At 35.5% G+C, this 23,597-nt stretch overlaps 1 protein-coding gene across 3 annotated transcripts; it reads left to right on the top strand.

The window, feature by feature from the left end:
- Positions 1-978: 978 nt before the first annotated feature.
- LOC123704927 (circadian locomoter output cycles protein kaput) lies at positions 979-22,823 on the top strand. 3 transcript variants are annotated; one of them, XM_045653428.1, is made up of 13 exons: positions 979-1,438; positions 3,664-3,812; positions 4,496-4,677; positions 5,587-5,704; positions 8,063-8,158; positions 8,544-8,601; positions 8,764-9,002; positions 9,188-9,335; positions 9,552-9,732; positions 13,526-13,702; positions 14,591-14,812; positions 20,206-20,340; positions 21,898-22,823. In XM_045653428.1, exons 2-13 carry the CDS (start codon positions 3,710-3,712, stop codon positions 22,054-22,056), a joined length of 1,818 nt encoding a protein of 605 aa, XP_045509384.1. In that variant the 5' UTR covers positions 979-1,438; positions 3,664-3,709; the 3' UTR covers positions 22,057-22,823. The 3 variants fall into 3 exon arrangements, with proteins under 3 accessions (XP_045509384.1, XP_045509383.1, XP_045509385.1); XM_045653427.1 differs by having other exon boundaries at positions 979-1,426; XM_045653429.1 differs by having other exon boundaries at positions 979-1,426; positions 20,224-20,340.
- Positions 22,824-23,597: the final 774 nt, after the last annotated feature.

A 23,597-nucleotide genomic window follows, 5' to 3' on the forward strand; every position in this document is an offset into this window, starting at 1 on the left:
ATTATATTATGTAGGTAACTATAATATTGTTTGTTGTTTTATTTACAATATAATTTTATGAAAACTTATTACAGGAGTTTCTAATACGGCTATACGTCAAGTCCAAGCTGTCCAAGTAAATTTTATAATGTGTGTATCTGTTAATACTTACGACAATAAACATAGTTTTATTTTATTTTATAAAAAATTATAAGCAATCTAGTTTTGATCTGCATTATCATTACATCCATATTTTTACATGGCATAATGAATATAAATATACAAATATAGGTACGTGTAAATAATAATATGTAATACATGTTATATTATTCCATCAATCCCTAGAATCTCAGACACAATAGAAATCTATTGTTGTCGTGCCCCGATCGGGGCGCTCGGTGGTCAATGGGAAAAGTAATATATTGTATATTATACATGTAAGTATGTACCTACATAATATTTAGTGGATATCTTATTATTAACTACAGTATTGTTCACTGTAATGTGACGAATGATATTGAGGACAAAATAAAAAATAAGCAGTATCAAGATCGTTCAGTCCATTTTCCCTAGGGTTGCATACTCAAAATTTTGATTTCCCTAATTGCCATCAGATTCTGGTTTACATATACTTTCGCATTTATAATATTAGTATGGATTATTTTTTGAAAAATAAGGTTATAAAGCAGTTTCACTTCTTGCGTGTGTAGTGTGTACACTAGTACACGTCTACATTTTTTTTATTGTAAAAATTTGTCTAAATTATTGTCATTTTATATTTACAATGAGTTTAATAATTTATTAAAACATATTATATATAATTTTCTATTATATATATTATTACACTAAATAAATATTTACCAAAAGACCAAAACACATTGAACTTTTTGGAGTTTTTGAACTAATAATATTTATAATCTGTTTTAATGCTGCGTTTCTGATTGGATCCAAGCCAATGATCCAAGCTCAGAGGATCCAAGGATTCGCAAATTACTTTTTTTTGTACCTACCTAGCTGTGTTGCTTACTTGCTTGTGATTATTGATTGCGTGTATCTGATCGGAATACAGCTCTGTGTACAGCTCAAAATCGAGTTAAAAAAATCTGAAATTTTCCGTAGACGTGAAGTGCAGTCTTATTCGGATTATATTACAAATATTTTGCAGAACTTTATATCTCACCAAACCTTGGACATAAATCTTTTTCAATATACAGTGAAATGGCTAATCTGTGCAAATATTATAATATGTTGTTTACAAATTCGCGTCAAATCTTCCTGAATACTTAATAATTTGTGGAGCAAATTCATCTTTTGAAAACCGGTTACAATGGCTTATTAGAATAGTGTTTTTGTGCAATGTGCTAAACCTGGTTTTATAGTATAAAGTAGTTCATAAAAAAATCATCACCATGGACGACGACGGGGACGATAAAGACGATACCAAAAGGTGAGCAACAAGGTACTCTATAGAACAGAAATAAAACGGAAGCGTTTATAACCAATGTTATTGATTTTGTAGTAAATATTGATTATTATTGATCGATATTACCTTTGCTAATACCCAGTTCATATTAAAATATAGTTTTTATGACATATTGATGTAGTAGGGTAACAAGTGGCTATGCAGAAACTCTTTTAACATAATATAGTATGTAGATGCATTACTTTTGCAATTCGCAATTCTAATTTTGAGTGTGTAATATATTAATATAAAATTTTTGAAATCTGTACATAATATTGTTGATCTAATACTATTTGTAATAGGAGTGGAAATCAAAATGTTAAGTATCTGGTATGTAGCTTGAGTAATCAGTTATATAACTTAAATACATATATAAATAAATGTCGGTATAGAAATGCTATGTATAAGAATATTGTTTATCAGTATTTCAGATCTATAGAAATCACTTCTCTAACCTTTATGCTAAAGCCACAATACAAATTTTCTTTTATCCATTTATCATTTGAAACTGGTTGTCAACAATTGTTCACAATAGTACAATTGTTGTACTCTCGATGCTTTAACAATTTTTATTTTTCTAATGTTTTTAACTACATTTCTTGAATGTTGTTTTCAAATTCAAAATCATACACACATGGAAGGTGTTATATTTTCATGGCTAAACCACAACACCATTTGGAATGAAAATGTTAGAAGTCCCATTTCTTTTGATAATCCTTTCTTGTCAATATATTGTAAACAGCTAATAAAGACAGCTAGGCTGGTTGCCTCCCTTATATCATCGACGTTCCATCTATACACACTAAGCATTTCGCTTCTTCCTTCCTTATTCATACCAGTAAGGACACAATCTTTCAGCTTCTGTTTTTGCCAGAAACTATAATCTGGATTTATTAATAAAATGTAAACAGGGATTCATTATTGTAAGATTAAATGCTTGTGTGATCCTAATAAAAACATTATAGTCTGGATTATTATTATGTCTCTCTCCATAATACATGTGTACCACAAGAACGAACATACCCAGTCCTTTGGAAGGTTTACGTGGGGACACAGGTCCAACACGCAGAGGCCCTTTAGAGAATTTAATGTGTTATGGGACACCAGCTGCAGCCTGCCCATGACTGTACATACAGCACTGGGCAGTCCGCGGTTAATATAGGACTATTGCAGAAAAAATGGAAATTAATAAAACTGGGTTATGGAAGCGGCTGTTAGATGGACTGGTAAATTGGGTCTATGGGGACTATGGACATCTGCTTTTTCAATATTAAAAATTGAAAATTATGGCAGATGTTGACTCACCAGTTCGGTTGATGGGCTCCCAAAAAGGTTACCGATAATGGCAACAAGCAACATCAGCTGAACGGATAGGCGTGCGGCACCACGACGTGTCGTTTCACCATCGCGAGTTCGCAGGCCCGGACCGAGTTTCCCCGCTGTTACGCCATTAGATACTTCCACCCCCAAGCATATAGCTCTTGTGGCTCCACTCTGGACGGCTAACAAAGGCAAGCGAGAGGTGGGGGATCCTGGACCTCGTCATTGTTCACTCCGAACTACCACCAGGACAGTCCAGAGGTGAGGGCCTCCCTCAGGAGCTCGGTTCCCGCGGGGTCGCTACTCCCTGACACCTCGCCACAAGGTGCCTTACGGGGTGACTGACTGCGCAGTTAGGATATCTATTGCAGATATGTCATCCAGGGGCGATGGGGTCGTCACATCCCTACGCCTTTATTATTATTATAGTCTGGATTGATACATAATTAAGCTACCTTTTACTTTGGCATCATGCAAGTGATGCCCCAGGGTACAGTTGGATAATTATATTATATTAAAAACAGCTGACCTGGCAAACTTTGTTCTGAAGGACAATGGTTACTAACATTGTAACATGAGAATTTTATATATTAGATAAATTAATAGCATAGCAGCATAGCAATACTAGCAAATATTGAGGATTAACTTGTTATAGAAGAGTGAGCTAAAATTGATACACACTATTATTTAAAACTAGCAGTGTTTTAAAAGTCATGTAGCATTGAGAATTAATTTAAGGAAAGTTTATGTGAGATACAAGATAATATTCAACAGAATCAAAATTAATCATCTGAAAACCCTCATTGAGTGCTCCTAAATTAGTTAAATTGAATTGGTTGATAAAAAACTATGATATGTTTAGTATGAGGCAAACATCAATAATTAATCTTGAAATTTTTTAGGAGGACTCGCAACTTAAGTGAAAAGAAACGTCGAGACCAGTTCAACATGCTTGTGAATGAGTTGGGTGCAATGGTGTCCACAAACAACAGAAAAATGGACAAGTCAACTGTTCTGAAATCAACTATTTCATTTTTGAAGAACCATAATGGTACAGTTTTTTATGTTTTTAGATTAGATTGAGATGATTAACAAGTGGCCGAGTTGGTCAGGCATCCGCCCCGGAATGGCGCGAAAGGATACGGGTTCGAGTCCCGCGTCGTGATCGAATTTTTTCTATTCTTTATTTAACTATTATAAAATATAAAATTAATATCCTCAAAATTTGTTTATAAGGGTGCCATCTTGTTGTTTATTACATTTTTCCAATTCATTCAAATCTTGTTTTGTTATACTGGAAATGAGTACTTCAAAGATTTCAAGATGGCAACCTCAGTGCCTAGCCCTCAATGTAATTACAATAATAATAATCAGTACTTGCCTGTTCTCGAAAAAAAAAATTGTAATATTAATTATTTTTGTCAAGTCATGAGTTTATCTTTTATTCATTTGAATTGCTAAGTATTATATTTATTGGCAAAGAGAATCTATACTAATATTATAAAGCTCAAGAGTTTGTTTGTTTGAACGCGCTTATCTAAGGAACTACATGGTCCGATTTGAAAAATTCTTTCGGTGTTAGATAGCCCATTTATCGAGGAAGGAATTTAACAGGAGCGGACTGCGGAAGAATGCGAGTGAAACCGCGGGGAACAGCTAGTTAAATATATATTTATATTATTGGTTTTAATGTTTCATGATAATAATTACACAACAAATTTTTATGTTCTCCAGAAATAACCGTGAGGTCTCGCGCTCATGATGTACAAGAGGATTGGAAACCTGCTTTTCTATCAAATGAGGAATTCACTTATCTTGTTTTGGAGGCCTTGGAGGGTTTTGTTATGGTTTTCTCGGCAACTGGACGAATTTACTACGTATCCGAGGGAATAACCTCATTACTTGGACACAATCCGGTAAATATAGAAGTCGTGGCCATATCGTAGATTTGCTCATTTCATGAAATGGCCAATTTAGTTTGGCCAGATCGTTAAATCGTCAACGATTCACGATTTGGTCATCCATATTTGGCCAGATCGTCGATCTGGCCAAACGTGGATGGCCATTTCACGAAATGCGACCATTTTTGTTTCTTTTTTAAAAAGCGATTCGCTTCTGGCACTCGCCGGCGTTGTTTATTAAAGTATAACCTAACCTAACCTAACTGTTTGCTATTGAAAAAACCATTCGCTTCTGGTATTCGCCGGCGCTACCGCGGCACTAACTTAAATGACAATAAACAAGTTCTTAAAATATTCTGAATTTTTTAATGTTTTATGGACTCTCTAAGATATTTTATACGATCTGGCCAAATGTCGATGACCAAATCGTGAAACGTTGACGATTTAACCATCTGATCAAACTATGTTGGCCATTTCATGAAATGAGCAAATTTACGATATTGCCACGACATATACAGGGTGGAAGGTTAAGATGGGGCATGAAGGGCAGGTACCTTAACCGTTGTAGCTACATGAAAACGTTCTTAGGAGACTATCCTTAAATTCTTGAGAAATTTTAATCTGCATTCACAGATTTTTGAAAAAATGTACGGTCAGCAAGGAAATCGGCAGTTTTAAAAAAAAATTTTTTTGATGCCAATCGATCCAGTTTCTCATGGGGATCAAAACACTCTAAAAGACCAACTGAGGTATGAGTACTAGAAAAGTCAGAAATCGCGAAACCTTTCATGCCCCATCTTAACCTTCCACCCTGTATACACTAATGTATAAAATAATAAACAAAATTGTTATAAAACATGATACATCTTTTTTAATATTTCATGTTAACCTTCAATTTTAATATTTTATGTAAATTTATTCCAGAGCGATATTCTGAATACTACAATATTTGATCTTACGTATGAAGATGACCGACCGAATTTGTTCAATCTTCTACAGAATTCAGGGCCGACTGTAGATCCAAATCAGCCAATAACAGAAGGTCAGTATCAATTCATAATTATTATATTAAATATTTAATTGAATTTGTTTTTAATGTGTAAAGTACAATGAAGAAGTATTAATTGTATTTATTTGTATATAAAATATAAATTGGTCTATTATCACAGGATTATAGCTGCCGCGTAGCGACGGTATTTTCTCGTGTCTGCAAAGAGATTATGAGCTACTATTATTATTAGATCTTTCTTAACTAGTTAATAAATGCTATTTATGATTAATTTATTTGCAATACCGCAATGCGATTGACTTTTATGTTGCTACTTGAACTGTGTGTTTAGTGTTGATGCGAAATTACATAAAGCTTTAAAACATTGTACCTAAAAATCTTGAGGTTTTCCTATTGTGTAGCTTTACAAATATTTGTGTGTAATACTTGCCTTTTGTACACAAACAAACTTGGAATAATATTAAAATAAAACAATGCGGGGCAAATTTTTATACGGTTTCATTATGTATATGATGCTTGTGAAATAAATGTTTCATATTTTATAAAGTTTTTTGTTTACATTTTATAAAGCTTTGAGTTACTTAAAATTTAAAAAAGCGGAGTGACGTTGTCTATTGTATTTGCATATTTATCCATACTGGATACTAGATAATAAATATTTTAAATGCGAAAGTATGTTTGTTTGTAATTCTTTACGTTGTACCTTAGTAATTCGTAGTAAGTATTAGTATGGTTTTTGTGTCTGGGGATAGCACCTCCCTATCTGGCGAGTTATTTAAGCTGACATGGAAACATCTCATACTCATGGGAACTTCCTTTTACCACGAGAGCGAAGCCACGGGTGGAATATATTACTCTTTAATATTATTATAAATGCGAAAGTAACACTGTCTTTCTGACTTTGTCTCTCTCTCTTCTACACGCCTCGACCACTGAACCGATATTTTTGAAATTTTGGTACAGAGATACTTCGAGACACAAGAAAGGATATAGTATAATTTTATCTGGGGAACTGGAAATGTGCGAATTTTGTGAAGCCGCGGGTGGAAGCTAGTAATATTATAAATGCGAAAGTGTGTTACTTTCTTTGTATTGCGTTGCAATGGAGCGATTTTAATTGTTGTGTCTGGTGATAGATATGAGAGTGATATTATGATATAGGTTTCGCTTTACCGCTGTGAATCATCTCATTTCCATGGTATTTTTCCATTGATCACGTGGGCGAAGCCGTGAGCGGAAAGCTACTTAAAATATATTTGTTGCTTGCGAATAATTGTCATTATGTATCATATAAATGTTAAGAAAAGCAAAAGCGAATTGAACAATAATCGATAATTAATGGGACAATTTATACCAGACAAAAAACCACTAAGCAGGATTTTCCAGTGCAGTGTTGTATTAAAACATGTAGGTACTTTGTAACTATAATTGAGATAGGTATATCTAGTTATTACTAAAAGTGTGATCATTTAAAAAATATTCATCATACGTAATAGGATTTGCATAATGCGGTTTATTTTTACTTTATTTTCAAGCAATGCATAGATATATGTATTTTTTTCTGTTTTATGTTATATCTTGATTTTGTTATTTACCTGAATAATAGACCAATTTTAACTTGTATCCAAACATTGTTAACTATTATAACGTAAACTGTAGGTGTTGAACTTAATGGGCTTGATAAATGATCGTTAAAAATTCGATCTTATATTCTCTGCATCGTTGCCTACCTACTGCATGTTTACTTATTTTATCAGGTATTTAGAAAATATATAACTGAATTTAATGAGTCTTAAAAAATATTTAGGAGAGTGGAGTACTTGTATCTATAGCTGTATAGCTATAGATACAAGTACTTCATTAAGTATTCAATGAAGTCGTTTGAAAAATCCTTTTATTTTCTCCTTTTATAACTTAAGAACGATTGAACTGATGCCCGCTTGGATCCCAAATTATTTTTAATGGAAAAAAGGTCATTCCGGGCAGATATGAAGCGAGCAGCGAGATTCAGATAAACAATATCCAAATGTATAATTAAAAAGGCTATGTAAAAGCACTATTGAACCCATTGTTAATCCTACTAAATATCAGAACTAGACCAAAATAGGTCCAGAGAGGAGCTTAAACCGTTTTCAAATAAAAAAAAAATATCAAAATCAGTTCCATACAGTACAAAGTTCTGAAACTAACCCAAAAAAATCCTACTTCTTTTAAAGTCAGTTAAAAATGTATAAGAACTCAACAATTATCAAAAGTGTGGCATCCGTTTTAAGCTGTTATATGCAATGGATGCTGATTTCTGGTTGAGACCGCCAGTGCACATTTGAAAAAAAAATAGATTATGTACCCACTTTTGAAGCACAAATAGTGAATTATTTGATACAATTCCAGAGAATGAAATCAAGTTCCAATGTCATTTACAACGGGGCACATTGGATTTCCGGGATGAGATTACATATGAGCTTGTGGAGTTCAATGGACATTTTCGTAAGTAATTACTGTTCTCTTATAAAATCATTTATTTTAGATGGTATTGTTAGAATATTTCACACGCGGTATTTAATTTTTTCGCGGTAATTACCATGTTGTCTTTAGCATTTGATAATATTCATATCTACACTGTGATATACATAATTTATTATACTACAGACTACAACAGAATAACTTTCTGTCTTTCAAGTCTGTCTGTAGAGATAAGACATCATATATATCATAATAATAAGACTTCAAAATCGGTTTAGCCATTAGAAATTTGTTGAGTTGTTACCTCCCAAAAAATTACGGACGAACTCAGAACCTCCTTCTCCTCCTCTTTAGATGTTGGTTGAGGTAATTAATGAGAAACGGTGTTTTAATTAAATGTGATTTTCAGGTGTCAACACGAAACAAATAGATGGCGACGATATGTACCAACTGGATCCCGACTCTAGGTAAAATGTAACTGTTATCTTCTTCGGTGTTTTTTTTATTATTTTTTTACCTTTCGTTCAATTCATCTTTTATTTCAAGTTCTGCTTTTTTGAGTGATTCGGCTAGTTTAGCTATACATTAATTTTAAAATTCACGTATTTTAACTAACTTCTTCGATCTAGGCTGCTATTCATATGCACTGGAAGGTTGTGCACGCCTCAACTGATCCGAGACGTGTCACTGGTTGACACGAGCCGCAACGAGTTCACTTCGCGGCACAGCCTCGAGTGGAAGTTCCTGTTCCTGGACCATCGCGCTCCGCCTATCATTGGATACTTGCCGTTTGAGGTCTTGGGCACTTCTGGCTATGACTACTACCACTTTGACGACTTGGAGAAGGTCGTCACCTGCCATGAAGCCTGTGAGTACTCACTACTAAAGGTTTATTATATAGTTAGGTTGTGGAGGTTCCTGTTCCTAGTCAGCCGAGAGAAAATATACGACTCATAGCTTAAATAGAGTTTTACTTTTTATTCATTTTTCGTATATATCGTATGATCGATGCGAGATTTATTCATCTATATGAAATATTTTATATTTTTCCAGTAATGCAAAAGGGCGAGTTGACGTCGTGCTACTACAGATTCCTAACCAAAGGCCAACAATGGATCTGGCTGCAGACACGGTTCTACATCACATACCATCAGTGGAACTCCAAGCCAGAGTTTGTTATGTGTACACATCGAGTTGTGAGGTATGTAAATGAATTAATGTCTGAATGAAATGTCTTTTTGTACTTCTCCCTTCTTTTTATTTAATTACTGCTACAACATACAATGGAGTATGCATAACTTTTAAGTTATAATATAGTACTAGGAGACAGTAATGAAATTTTGCTCAAAGTAATCTCTAATTTTGCCATCTTTAAAATTTCAATGGACATGCTGATTAACATTCCACCTTATTCTAGTTATGCTGACATACAAAAGAGCACAAAACAAGAAATAACAGACATGGAAGTGGCGGATCAGCCAGAAGTCAATCAAACGGTTCTGAAGGAAGCTCCGGAAGAAACCATGGTGGCTATGTCACCATCTTATATGTCGGAGACGAGCGAGGCGTATGGGAACTCCTACCATTCACTATCGCAGGTAAATGTATATGCTTTTCGTTGAATTAATAGATTTTCAATATTTGACTTTTGCAATATGTTGCACTAAACCAACAATTAACACTGCAATGCTTTAAGCAGAGTTGTTCTGCTTTAAATTGTGTCCCTCATGCTTTATGCATGAACTGCATCTTTCTTATGAGAGATAAATGGGTATTGGGTAATCCTTACCCCATAAGAATAACTGCGTTAAAAACAACCGACTTCAAAAACGGAAAAGTAAGAAATAAAAAAGATTTGATATTATTAATTACTACATATTATTTTTATGTGCTATTTACTAAAAAGGTTTGATGTCGGTGCATGGGCTTAATACTAAGTGCTTAGTGTTTGGCACCGACTTCAAACCTATTTAATAAATAGCACATAAAAATAATATGTAGTAATTAATAATATCAAATCTTTTTTATTTCTTACTTTTCCGTTTTTGAAGTCGGTTGTTTTTAACGCAGTTATTTTTATTTAATACTTTTTAGTGTATTTTTCAACACGAATCAAACGAGCCCAAACTCGATAAAGTTGAGTCAATATATTACTGAGTTCCTATGGCCACCTTCCGATTCCATCATCAGATCAGCTCCATGTCATGATAATGTTTCATCGCTATCCAATTTACATTCGTATACAAAATTTCAGCTCAATCGGTTACCGGGAAGTGAATCAAAGTTACTTGCTACATTGAAATTAAGTCATCGAGTACAGACAAAAATGCTCATAAAATAAAAACTACTAGGCCTAGCCGAATAAAATTTTTATGGGACCAATTCGACACCATCCCGCATCGAACAAAAAAAGAATCACGTAAATCGGTTCAGAAACCTCGGAGTAATCGGTGTACATACATAAAAAAAAAAAAAAAAAAAAAAAATATACCGGCCGAATTGATAACCTCCTCCTTTTTTTTGAAGTCGGTTAAAAATGCAGTTCTCATGAATTTTTGAACTACCTGCGTACTAAGTCCAAATCCATCTAGTTAATAATATCATTATTATTAACTAGATGGTAAAATAAATTTATTTGTCCATTTTATGTTTTACAATAAACTAGTGGTCCGCCCCGGCTTCGCCCGTGGTACCTACATTTTTAAACTATCCTATCTCTCAAGTTGGATCGAACTGCACATGGTGTGCGAATTTTATTAAAATCGGTTAAGTGGTTTGGGAGTCCATTGAGGACAAACATTGTGACACGAGATTTATATATATTAAGATGTATGACAGTGGGTCCCAAACTAAGTGAAATACTTGTGTCTTGGGACCCTGAGTTTCGCTAATTGGTTTTATACATAATATGTTATGGATAGTAGAAAGTTAAGTATTGATATCATATATTTTCCCAATTTTGTTAATTCTACTTCCCACTATAATATTATAAATGCGAAAGTTTGTGAGGATGGATGTGTATGTTTATAACTCTTTCACGCAAATACTACTGAACCGATTACAATGAAATTTAGCACACATATATAGGGTAACTTAGATTAACACATAAGATAGGTTTCATCCCGGAAATCTCACGGGAACGGGAACTACGCGGTGGAAGCCGCGGTCGGATAGCTAGTTTAATATAATTTACAGGTTTATCACAGAACAGTAAGAACAAAATAGAAGTGCTATAATGTCATAATTAGTATGAAAACCAGTGTCGCCAAACCCACACATTTAAACCGATAGTTATACAGTACACTACAAGTAAACTATGTCTTTGATTGGACAGCTTAATTTGAGTAAAAACTGACTTAGGTTATAAATTCAGCATTTCAATATGTACCCTAAAACAACAAGTTACGGTTTATTTTAGTATAACATCTCTAGGCATATTAGCTGTTTTGTTTCTCTTTGCTCAGAAATTCCAAATTCGAAAACATTCATCTACTCCACAACAGAGGGCGTTAGTTTTCGATACATATAACTTTGAACCTCAACACATAAAGATATGGTTGAAATTTGTATCACTCTACATTAATGACATTAACTTGATGCTATGCTCTAAGGGATGTCAGCCTTGTTATCGATAATTCACAAATAAATATTTTTTTGTGCATTTTTTTTGCTTTCTATTATATGAGTATAGTATAATGTGTCACATTTTGGAGTATGTTTATTACTACTAAGTACGTCTTTTCATATCATTATATTTTAATAAAAAACGGAATAGAATAGTATAAATCTATATTTACAAAATACAAACATAAATTATGCATTATTTTAAATCTTGGAACTGCCGTAGGTTTGATGTATCGGTGGCCTTTGTTAGACTGCTTAGTGCTGTACGGCCGCGGCATCCAGTTAACTCGTCACGTTGCATTTATCCATTTCTCTTTTAAATTAGCCTCTTTGGAAAATCTATAAATAAACAGGACTAATGAAAGCTAAGGAAAAATAAAATAAAATTTAATATTTTATAGTGATTGTCTTTTCTAAAGTATCGATACTGTCGATATGCGCCACATGCATCACTAATCCGACATTCGTTTGTTTATTGCAATAATATTCCAGAAAGTCTTGTTTACTGTTCAATCTATATTAGTACTAATTTCTTATGGATTAAGGTTCATTTTGACTTAATATTTTTATAAATTTTTGACAAATTACGACAAGCGAAGTTATAACATAAAATATATTTCAAATAAATTAAAATAAGACTTACCGATGGTATGAAATGCCTCCATTGCTGATATTATTGTGTCTGCTATCATTTTTGGTCTCTAATACAAAACAACACGTCCTTATTAATGAATAAATATGGAAAAAAGGTTTGACAGCTGACAACCGACTCGAATATTTTTCTGCGCACAACTGAGAGCAAGTTAGGTGATCTTACCTTACTAGTGACACGTGGGCCACGCCCACATCACACTTCTATTAGTTTTTACTGTTCTGTGAGGTTTATATACCTAGTTGAGGCGATCGTCGAGTTTAAATTGTATTGTGTTATGTATTAGTACTAAATAAACGAGATATTTTTTAAGCTATTGCATAGCTTCTATCGCGGGCTTTGAGCGCGGGGACCGAATCGAGAAATTCCGTAACGAAAAAACCTCACGCTTCCAACTCCGACCGGGACGGAGGTGTGGCATGAAGGCATAGCATGCAATAGCCTTTACCGCGGCAATCCCCGAGTGCCACACGTCTTTTTTTATAATATAATTAGTTTAACGCCCGCTTTGTCTAAAACCTAATAAATTATATACTAAAACCTTCCTCTTGAATCACTCTATCTATTAAAAAAACCGCATCAAAATCCGTTGCGTAGTTTTAAAGATTTAAGCATACAAAGGGACATAAGAACATAGGGACATAAAAAAATACGTGTAGCACTTGGGGACTGCCGCGGTAAAGCACAGCATGTCTTCAAGCCACACCTCCGTGCCTGTCGGAGTGGGGAGCGTGAGGTTCTTCGTTACGCAATTTCTGGATTCGGTCCCCGCGCTCAAGGCCCGCGATAGAAGCTATGCAATAGCTTAAAAGCGACTTTGTTTTTAACCGACTTCAAAAAAAGGAGGAGGTTATCAATTCGGCCGGTGTTTTTTTTTTTTGTATGTACACCGATTACTCCGAGGTTTCTGAACCGATTTACGTGATTCTTTTTTTGTTCGATGCGGGATGGTGTCGAGTTGGTCCCATAAAAATTTTATTCGGATAGGCCCAGTAGTTTTTATTTTATGAGCATTTTTGTCTGTATTTGTAAATATTGCAAGTGCAAGTTTGAAGTCGGTTGTTTTTAACGCAGTTATCACTTGTATACTATGTAGTGATTGTTATTATCTACAGCCGCCGTCCGTGAAGTCCGCGTCAGCCGGCAGCACGAGCGGCACGCACGCGCACGTGGGCGCGCACACGGCGAGCACGTCGTGGTCGCGCGCGTCGCACACGCGCTATTCGGCCGGCTACGAGAACAGCATGCTGTCGGCCGACTCGCGCTCCTCGCAGCGCTCCAGCTCGAGAGACGTATTTATTTATTTATTTATTTAACCCTTTAATAGTTGTACAGCGTGCCTAGTGCGAGTTTTCATCGAGTACGAAACGTTACTATCGCGTTTGCGTCACAGCCGAATTAGTATGGGAAATCGAACAGCGCCCCTAGCGGACGTATGGGGAAGCTTTGATTCCCCATACAAATTTCGCTGTGACGCAGACGCGATAGTAACGTTTCGTACTCGATGAAAACTCGCACTAGGCACACAGTTAAGAAACCTTATAACTACTTACACATAGAACAGAGTACAACTATTTTGGCGGCCTTATCACTTAATAGTGATCTCTTCCAGGCAACCACGGTAAAAGGTAAACAAGCAAAAAATCACTAATTGGCGGGACGTAACGTATGTTTATGATGGACATTTTTTTTAACCGACTTCAAAAAAAGGAGGAGGTTCTCAATTCGATGGTATTTTTTTTTTGGGTTGATAAAGTTGGTGGATCGCATACAGCTCATGAACATTGGCAGAAGATAAGGATTGTCCCTTACTAAGAAAGGATCAGTGTATAAGAAATCGAGCCTCTATCTCCTCCACTCATTGTACGAAACATTGTACATGCTACTATTACAGGCCGATGTTCTGTGGGGCTGTTTTAATAAATAAATAATAAATAAATAATGAAACGTGGAAGCGATTACTGCCCATGGTTACTGTTGCGCCCGTAATACAATAATTATTACTCCAAAATTGGTATCACTCAAATACCTTATTTATTACTTCTGCGCAGGTTCGGGCTAGCGCTAAAGAAATGTAAGGAGTAATCTAATTATCCAACAGACCAATGAATATATCCCGAAACATATTTCTGCGCAGAATTGTTCTAGATCTAGTAGCGAATCATCTAACTGTCCAACAGAGCAAAGAAGTGCCGAGCCGCATGGAGGCCCGCGAGACGGACTTCCACAACCGCACGATGTTCGCGCCGCACAAGGCGGTGGAGCCGGCAGTGGTGCCGCAGCACGGGATCGGTGCCCAGTACCTGGAGCCGGCCCCGTACGTTGGGGTCACGGTGCCCGGCGTGCTGCCGATACTGCCCCCGCTGCCGGTCATCGTGTCCTCCGACCAGGCGCAGATACAGGTGGGTGGGATACTGGACAGCGATCGAGGGGTATGGAGTATGGACGTACTACAAACAATATAACCAAATTAAAGCGTGTGCGCCCAGAACACGTGTCAGAAGTGAAACTTCCTTGGCAAGATTAAAAAATACCAACGTCGCCTACTCCATGACGTGACGATATTGCCATGACGCGACCTTGAAATTTTACTCTCGACGCGCTTAAAGAAGTTTAACTCAAAAAAAAAAAATATCCCAGCCAAATTGATTACGCGTCATATTTTTATAAGCGTTAAGCGTAGCTTTGATTTGTACTTTGCTGCCTTGAAATAAAGTGTAAATTTGAGTGGATATTTTACGTTGATGATGTTTTTAAAGATAATTGAGAGGCATGTTGTTTTTAGTACGTCAAAGCGGTTGCGGACGAGCTGGTGCGAGCGCGCTTATCAATGGTTATGGGATCTTATTAATTGTACTAAAATTTGTGTGTTCGTGTGTGCGATGGTTTACGTTGTCTTGTCGCGGGCAAGCTGCTGACAAGGCCGCATGTCCATAGTTTTACATTGGATTCTAGTAAAATGACATTGGTGCACACAAGGCTTGCAGTTCATGGGTTATGGTTAAAAATAATAAGAAAGGATTTACACAGATCTATATCGGATATTTGCAGTTAGAAAAAAAGAGTGGAGATAATTTTATCCACTAAATCTGCTGTATCCAAAAAGTGCTTAAGTGATGGTTGGAGTTTGGGTATGCAGCAGTATACATATATTCAGGGTCATTGTATTGGCTTCATTTTGGATAATGGCCTTAATGGTGAAGGTGAAATTATGCGTTTAGTGTATCTCTACTGTGGTCTTTAGAAACATCAAAAAATCTGATCATTAATTTTTAGATGGATTTTAATTAACACATCATTTATAGTCTCTACAGATTAGTAAGCAACTCGAGTTTCATCAGTGTAAATAGCCAATAATATTCCATGAAGTCAACACATATTTATTAACCTACTTCGTACACAGTCTGGGAAATATTTACACAAAACATTTTAAATCTGTCATCATTTATTTTATATGCAACACCCACAGAGTTGACGGATATTGACTTGAAATGACTGATTCTAATAATAATGAATCTTAAGATTAACAGATCTATATACTAATCACCAAGACATGTTTTAATAATAACAACGGCGTTAAAAACAACCGACTTCAAACTTGCACTTGCAACATTTACAAATACCGACAAAAATTCTCATAAAATAAAAACTACTGGGCCTATCCGAATAAAATTTTTATGAGACCAATTTGACACCATCCCGCAACGAACAAAAAAAGAATCACGTAAATCGGTTCAGAAACCTCGGAGTAATCGGTGTACATACATAAAAAAAACATACCGGCCGAATTGATACCTCCTCCTTTTTTTTAAGTCGGTTAAAAAGAAGTCAACACATTTTATACTCAATCATTCCAGCACAATCGTTCATCTGTTTTAAAACACCCAAAACACCCATGCACATTAAGATTACAGGCTCATGCAAATCACATAAATGAGCAGTTTGGTTATAACATAAAGATTGGAGGTATTATCTTCATAATTTACCTCATACTTAACACTTTGGTGAGCTATTCTCCTATTGTCACTTTTTCATATTATTCACCCTACAAAATATTGGTAATTGGGACACCTTTAACATAACTGGACGGGCTGGAAAACTACCGTTAAATCATTATTTATATATAATATGACCCAAACATCCATTTCTGTTAAAGTTTCATTAATAAATAAAATATAATGTATTAGGATAAGCACAGCGATGTTATTAAATTCCAAATAATTGTTTTGAATATTAATTTTAATTTTTAATATTTCGAACAGTTACTAATATCACATAAGAAATGATTAGCTGCAATTAAATAACATTTCATAATATTTAAGTTAAGTTTTTTCTTCTTCTTTAATATCTAATTTTATTTCATATTTTTTATAAGTAGAATAATCTAACTAATCTTTAGAAGTTGTGACAGCAGCATGTAAACTGGCAATATGACCGATATAATTACATTTCATATTGGCAATCTAATTTAATTTATTATGTCATTTTTGTTTTCTTTAGTTTCAATTTATTACAATGGGTTTTATTGACATTTTTATTTGACACATCGTAGAAGGCACACTTTTAATTGCATACATATGGTTGAAACTTAAAGTACATAAAAGACCTTTGCACCCTTTTAGTTCAATATTCTCAATCAAAAGATTATTAAGATTCAGGTTATATCCAATGTGCTGTTCGATAGTTGTGCATACTAACTGCTGCAACTCTCATAGCACGCTTTTCAATCATCGCATGCTTTCATTGTAAAAGTGTAAGTGGTTATAAGTGCATAACCGACTTCATTCTTCACTTGTTTTGTGGGACAAAACTTGTTGATAAAAGAGATGCTGAAAATATATTTTTTGGTTTTTATGGCATTCAAATGCTTTACAAATATAAATTTATAAAGAATAGAAAAAATTCGATCACGAGGCGGGACTCGAACCCGCATCCTTCGCGCCATTCCGGGGCGGATGCCTAACCAACTCAGCCACTCGTGACCCGCCTGAGCAATCGAATTTATTCTATCCTTTCAGTTTTATGTGTCTTAAGGGACACACCGCGCGCCATCTATTGAGATGATTTAACAACCATCTCAACCAATATGAAGCACTTTTCAGTGAATACAATATTGTAACGATGGAACACGACCTTTTCTTGAATTTATATTTTTTGGTTTTTATGGCATTCAAATGCTTTACAAATATAAATTTATAAAGAATAGAAAAAATTCGATCACGAGGCGGGACTCGAACCCGCATCCTTCGCGCCATTCCGGGGCGGATGCCTAACCAACTCAGCCACTCGTGACCCGCCTGAGCAATCGAATTTATTCTATCCTTTCAGTTTTATGTGTCTTAAGGGACACACCGCGCGCCATCTATTGAGATGATTTAACAACCATCTCAACCAATATGAAGCACTTTTCAGTGAATACAATATTGTAACGATGGAACACGACCTTTTCTTGAATTTATATTTTTTGGTTTTTATGGCATTCAAATGCTTTACAAATATAAATTTATAAAGAATAGAAAAAATTCGATCACGAGGCGGGACTCGAACCCGCATCCTTCGCGCCATTCCGGGGCGGATGCCTAACCAACTCAGCCACTCGTGACCCGCCTGAGCAATCGAATTTATTCTATCCTTTCAGTTTTATGTGTCTTAAGGGACACACCGCGTTTATAAATTTATATTTGTAAAGCATTTGAATGCCATAAAAACCAAAAAATATAAATTCAAGAAAAGGTCGTGTTCCATCGTTACAATATTGTATTCACTGAAAAGTGCTTCATATTGGTTGAGATGGTTGTTAAATCATCTCAATAGATGGCGCGCGGTGTGTCCCTTAAGACACATAAAACTGAAAGGATAGAATAAATTCGATTGCTCAGGCGGGTCACGAGTGGCTGAGTTGGTTAGGCATCCGCCCCGGAATGGCGCGAAGGATGCGGGTTCGAGTCCCGCCTCGTGATCGAATTTTTTCTATTCTTTATAAATTTATATTTGTAAAGCATTTGAATGCCATAAAAACCAAAAAATATAAATTCAAGAAAAGGTCGTGTTCCATCGTTACAATATTGTATTCACTGAAAAGTGCTTCATATTGGTTGAGATGGTTGTTAAATCATCTCAATAGATGGCGCGCGGTGTGTCCCTTAAGACACATAAAACTGAAAGGATAGAATAAATTCGATTGCTCAGGCGGGTCACGAGTGGCTGAGTTGGTTAGGCATCCGCCCCGGAATGGCGCGAAGGATGCGGGTTCGAGTCCCGCCTCGTGATCGAATTTTTTCTATTCTTTATAAATTTATATTTGTAAAGCATTTGAATGCCATAAAAACCAAAAAATATAAATTCAAGAAAAGGTCGTGTTCCATCGTTACAATATTGTATTCACTGAAAAGTGCTTCATATTGGTTGAGATGGTTGTTAAATCATCTCAATAGATGGCGCGCGGTGTGTCCCTTAAGACACATAAAACTGAAAGGATAGAATAAATTCGATTGCTCAGGCGGGTCACGAGTGGCTGAGTTGGTTAGGCATCCGCCCCGGAATGGCGCGAAGGATGCGGGTTCGAGTCCCGCCTCGTGATCGAATTTTTTCTATTCTTTATAAATTTATATTTGTAAAGCATTTGAATGCCATAAAAACCAAAAAATATAAATTCAAGAAAAGGTCGTGTTCCATCGTTACAATATTGTATTCACTGAAAAGTGCTTCATATTGGTTGAGATGGTTGTTAAATCATCTCAATAGATGGCGCGCGGTGTGTCCCTTAAGACACATAAAACTGAAAGGATAGAATAAATTCGATTGCTCAGGCGGGTCACGAGTGGCTGAGTTGGTTAGGCATCCGCCCCGGAATGGCGCGAAGGATGCGGGTTCGAGTCCCGCCTCGTGATCGAATTTTTTCTATTCTTTATAAATTTATATTTGTAAAGCATTTGAATGCCATAAAAACCAAAAAATATAAATTCAAGAAAAGGTCGTGTTCCATCGTTACAATATTGTATTCACTGAAAAGTGCTTCATATTGGTTGAGATGGTTGTTAAATCATCTCAATAGATGGCGCGCGGTGTGTCCCTTAAGACACATAAAACTGAAAGGATAGAATAAATTCGATTGCTCAGGCGGGTCACGAGTGGCTGAGTTGGTTAGGCATCCGCCCCGGAATGGCGCGAAGGATGCGGGTTCGAGTCCCGCCTCGTGATCGAATTTTTTCTATTCTTTATAAATTTATATTTGTAAAGCATTTGAATGCCATAAAAACCAAAAAATATAAATTCAAGAAAAGGTCGTGTTCCATCGTTACAATATTGTATTCACTGAAAAGTGCTTCATATTGGTTGAGATGGTTGTTAAATCATCTCAATAGATGGCGCGCGGTGTGTCCCTTAAGACACATAAAACTGAAAGGATAGAATAAATTCGATTGCTCAGGCGGGTCACGAGTGGCTGAGTTGGTTAGGCATCCGCCCCGGAATGGCGCGAAGGATGCGGGTTCGAGTCCCGCCTCGTGATCGAATTTTTTCTATTCTTTATAAATTTATAAATTTATAAAAGAGATGCTTGAAGTCGCGGCAAATGACTACTGTAACACACATGACATTCGTAAGAAAGTCCACGCATAGATCGCACAAGGAAGTGGACTAACATTATTTTGCTATATCTCCGCTCCGCGTCCTCACCTCGCGTCACATAATTCAAACATCATCCATATGAGCCACACAAAATCGGCATCAAAGTGCAGCGATCGATAAAGCCCATTGTAACGTGAAAGTGTTTGGTTACGATGATGCGAGCTAGTGGCCGTGGCAGGAGCAGTTGCAGCGCAAACACGAGGAGTTGCAGCAGATGATCGTGCGCCAGCAGGAGGAGCTGCGGCAAGTGAAGGAGCAGCTGCTGCTCGCCCGCCTAGGGATGCTGCAACCGCTTATCAATGTAAGTTACATTTTTTCCCCCCTCACCCCAGGCGCAGTAGGGACGAGGAAGCAGAGACGTAGGAGAGTCTTGCTCATTGCCGAGAGCCGACGTGATGGCATTGCTATTGCGATCAGGTGATTGGTGTTGTGCCGTCCCGTTGGGTAATAAGTCGGGAAATGTTTTACGTGGAGGTTTTTTGTGATAAGAAGTTCTGTGTAGATAGGTCGTGTATAAAATATCTGAATAGATATCATATTTTAAATATCATGAGAAAAGTCATGAAACTTGATTTAAAAAGTGTAGTGTAGACAAAATATTTTAAGATATTTATATTTTATTTGTATTTAAATGTTAAGAAGCAAACGTTTGTTATTTATTAGCTGTTATAACACGCTTCAAGTATTCATAACTAATAAGGTTATCCAACGATAAACTTATACGTTACTTATTTGTATTTTGAAATAAGTAGTATTGTCCTAAAATTAAGTCAAAGTTTCATTTCCCGACTTATTACTCACTTAGAAATCTTAGGATATTTCTCCAGTAACCTTGATGGTGTTCTAGCACCCGCTAATTGACTTCACTCTACTTCATTTCAAATAGTTAAATGTGTTGCTTGTAAATCCTGATGACAATTTTTAGGTAAAAAATCTTTAAGATTTATTTACAAACTGGAGACACTACTGATACACTATTCACCTTCTCTCTTCTTAGGTTAATTTCAGATTTAATTTTGATTTTTTGTTTTAGGTTTAATTTCAATTTCTTTTTTATTCTGCATTTATATATAAACGAAAAACAACAACGATAGACTAAAATAAAAGCATATCTTTTATCCAGAGTTTATATTATTCTGAGAACATTAATAGTTCTACAGTACAATCTGTACCTTAGTATCACACTAATGGCGGTAGGTATATTATGGAATAATTGGTACGACCTTCAAAATGAAGGGAAAACAAATAGCAACACTTCATAAATCGCTGGATATGAGAGAAGGTTTGGGCTCTCACACAAAACCGCGATGCGATGCTTTGCGATATCGCAGGAACAATTTCGTGAGGCAAGGGAACGGTCAGGTGACCAAGCCTTCAGTGGCATGTAAAGTGAAGAAAAATAATATTTTGAGCCATAAAAATGTCTCATGTATGGACGACTTTCGCCTATACTGTCTCAGAGCAGAAACAATGGTCACCGAGTGTGACGTGCTCGCACAAATATTGCAAAGTTTTTTCGCAACATTCTTGCGAGCTGTTGCGAGTGCGTAGATATTCACGATGCGATGCGGATGCGCAGTTATGTGTGGGAGCCTCTCGGTCACTAGCAGGTTGTCGTCTATGGAAACCATAGGTATAGGAAAAAATATTGTCGGTAAAAGATCCTTTATTTCGTTTACCAAATACCATAAAATATGATTGTAGGATAACACTCCGCTGTTTGTTTTCCTCCGGAAAATTTACGACGATCGTTTGTATTTGCGCGTTGTTGATGATCTTCGGAGAAATAATCTCCGGAATCTTCTGCAACTAATCACCTGCAAATAGCTAATCTATATGATCGACCAAACGCTTGCAGGTCCAAAATCCGTACGGGCCAGAGGACGGGCAACAGAACCAGCGCATGCCAGCACAAATCATGTACGAGGGGTCTCCGAGCCGCAGCGTGACGTACCCACAGCCGCCGGGACACTTGCCACACACGCACTCCAACCAGCAGCAGCATCACAATGAGTAATCATCATCAAATTGTGAGCCCATTTTTCTTTCGATAGGGGTTGTATCGCTATTAGCAGATTATTATTGGTTAATATAATCTGTATCGTCAATTTTCAATCTGAGTCCATTTTTTGATGGCAATAGCGGTTGTATCACATATAGAGCCCATTTTTGTTTGTCAATAGTGGTTGTATCGTCATTTTGAGCCTATTTTATTTGGTAAATACAGGTTGTATCATGATTATGAGCACATTTTTTGGTCAATAGGGGCTGCTTCACAATCATCATCGTTTTAGGCAGATTTAGTTTCAAAGTAGTGTATTATGTGATTTAAATTGTTTTTTACTATAGTTTTATTACGACCATTTTCAGCCCATTTTCGTTGATCGATAGCGGCTGCAGGTTCATGGGAGGGTTATGTATTGATTTACATTGGTTTTTACTATCATTGGTCGGACGGGTGAGATGTTTTAAGTTTTGTGATTATGTTTTGGTAAATTTATTAAGAGAATGAAATGTCTCTTAATATTTTTTTCAATATGATTGAAATCAATAACTACTGCATAATATTGGAAAAAAGTTATGAGTAATATGGTGACTAAAGAAGGATGAAACAAACGGTACATAAGTACAAACTTTTTGTGTTCAAATTACTTAAAAATCGCTATACATTTTGTATTTTATATTTTTCTTTTTATAATTTTAATCACATTTACTGCACCAGATTTAATAATTGAGAATATCTTACCCGTCTTCATGAAATAAAAATAATATGGCAAAACTTTATGAACTATAAAAAAATACCTATATTATTTTAGAGAAAATATTTTACATATAAATATTTCTTATATGTTGTTGTTTTTCTTATATGTTTTAAAAATTTTATATAATTAATTATGACCTCAAAAAATTGGTGATCTTAGATTTTTGTAGTTATTTTTGACCTTATAATATTCAACTATGTTACACTAGACAAGTACTTTTATTGAATCAGAAATATATAGGTACGAATTTTAAAACACAAAACCTTAATCAATTCATTAAATGGTACATAACCATTACATATTCCCGGGCATGACATTTATATAATATTATGTTAACAATTTTCGATGTTCTAAATGCACAATCGAAGTACGTAGATATATGCATGAATAATTCAAGTATGTACTGACATATTAATGATATTCATTATTGAGTGTTTTGCATCAGTAGTCTTTCACAAATTAATGACAAATAAATCATCGTTAAGTTACGAGCTATATTATATTTTCTGTTATAAGATCTATATTGAAAACAACTAACTTTTCTTACCCTTACGGCTGTGCAATGTTTTATTTTATTTATATTAAACAGTACATTAACTAACCCGAATTGTTTTTTGCATTCAAATGAATGTTACTTATGTGTTACTATATTAGTTATATTATATTCCTTATGTTCATGTTTGTTTTAATTGTAAATTAATAAATGATTTATTTTTTAAATAATTTTCTTAATATTGTGTACAGAAAATAAATATTTTTGTTTAATATTAAGTAGGTAATGATTTACTGAAGTTAT

Source organism: Colias croceus, chromosome Z (assembly GCF_905220415.1).
Source record: "Colias croceus chromosome Z, ilColCroc2.1".
In the NCBI taxonomy this organism is placed as follows: domain Eukaryota; kingdom Metazoa; phylum Arthropoda; class Insecta; order Lepidoptera; family Pieridae; genus Colias; species Colias croceus.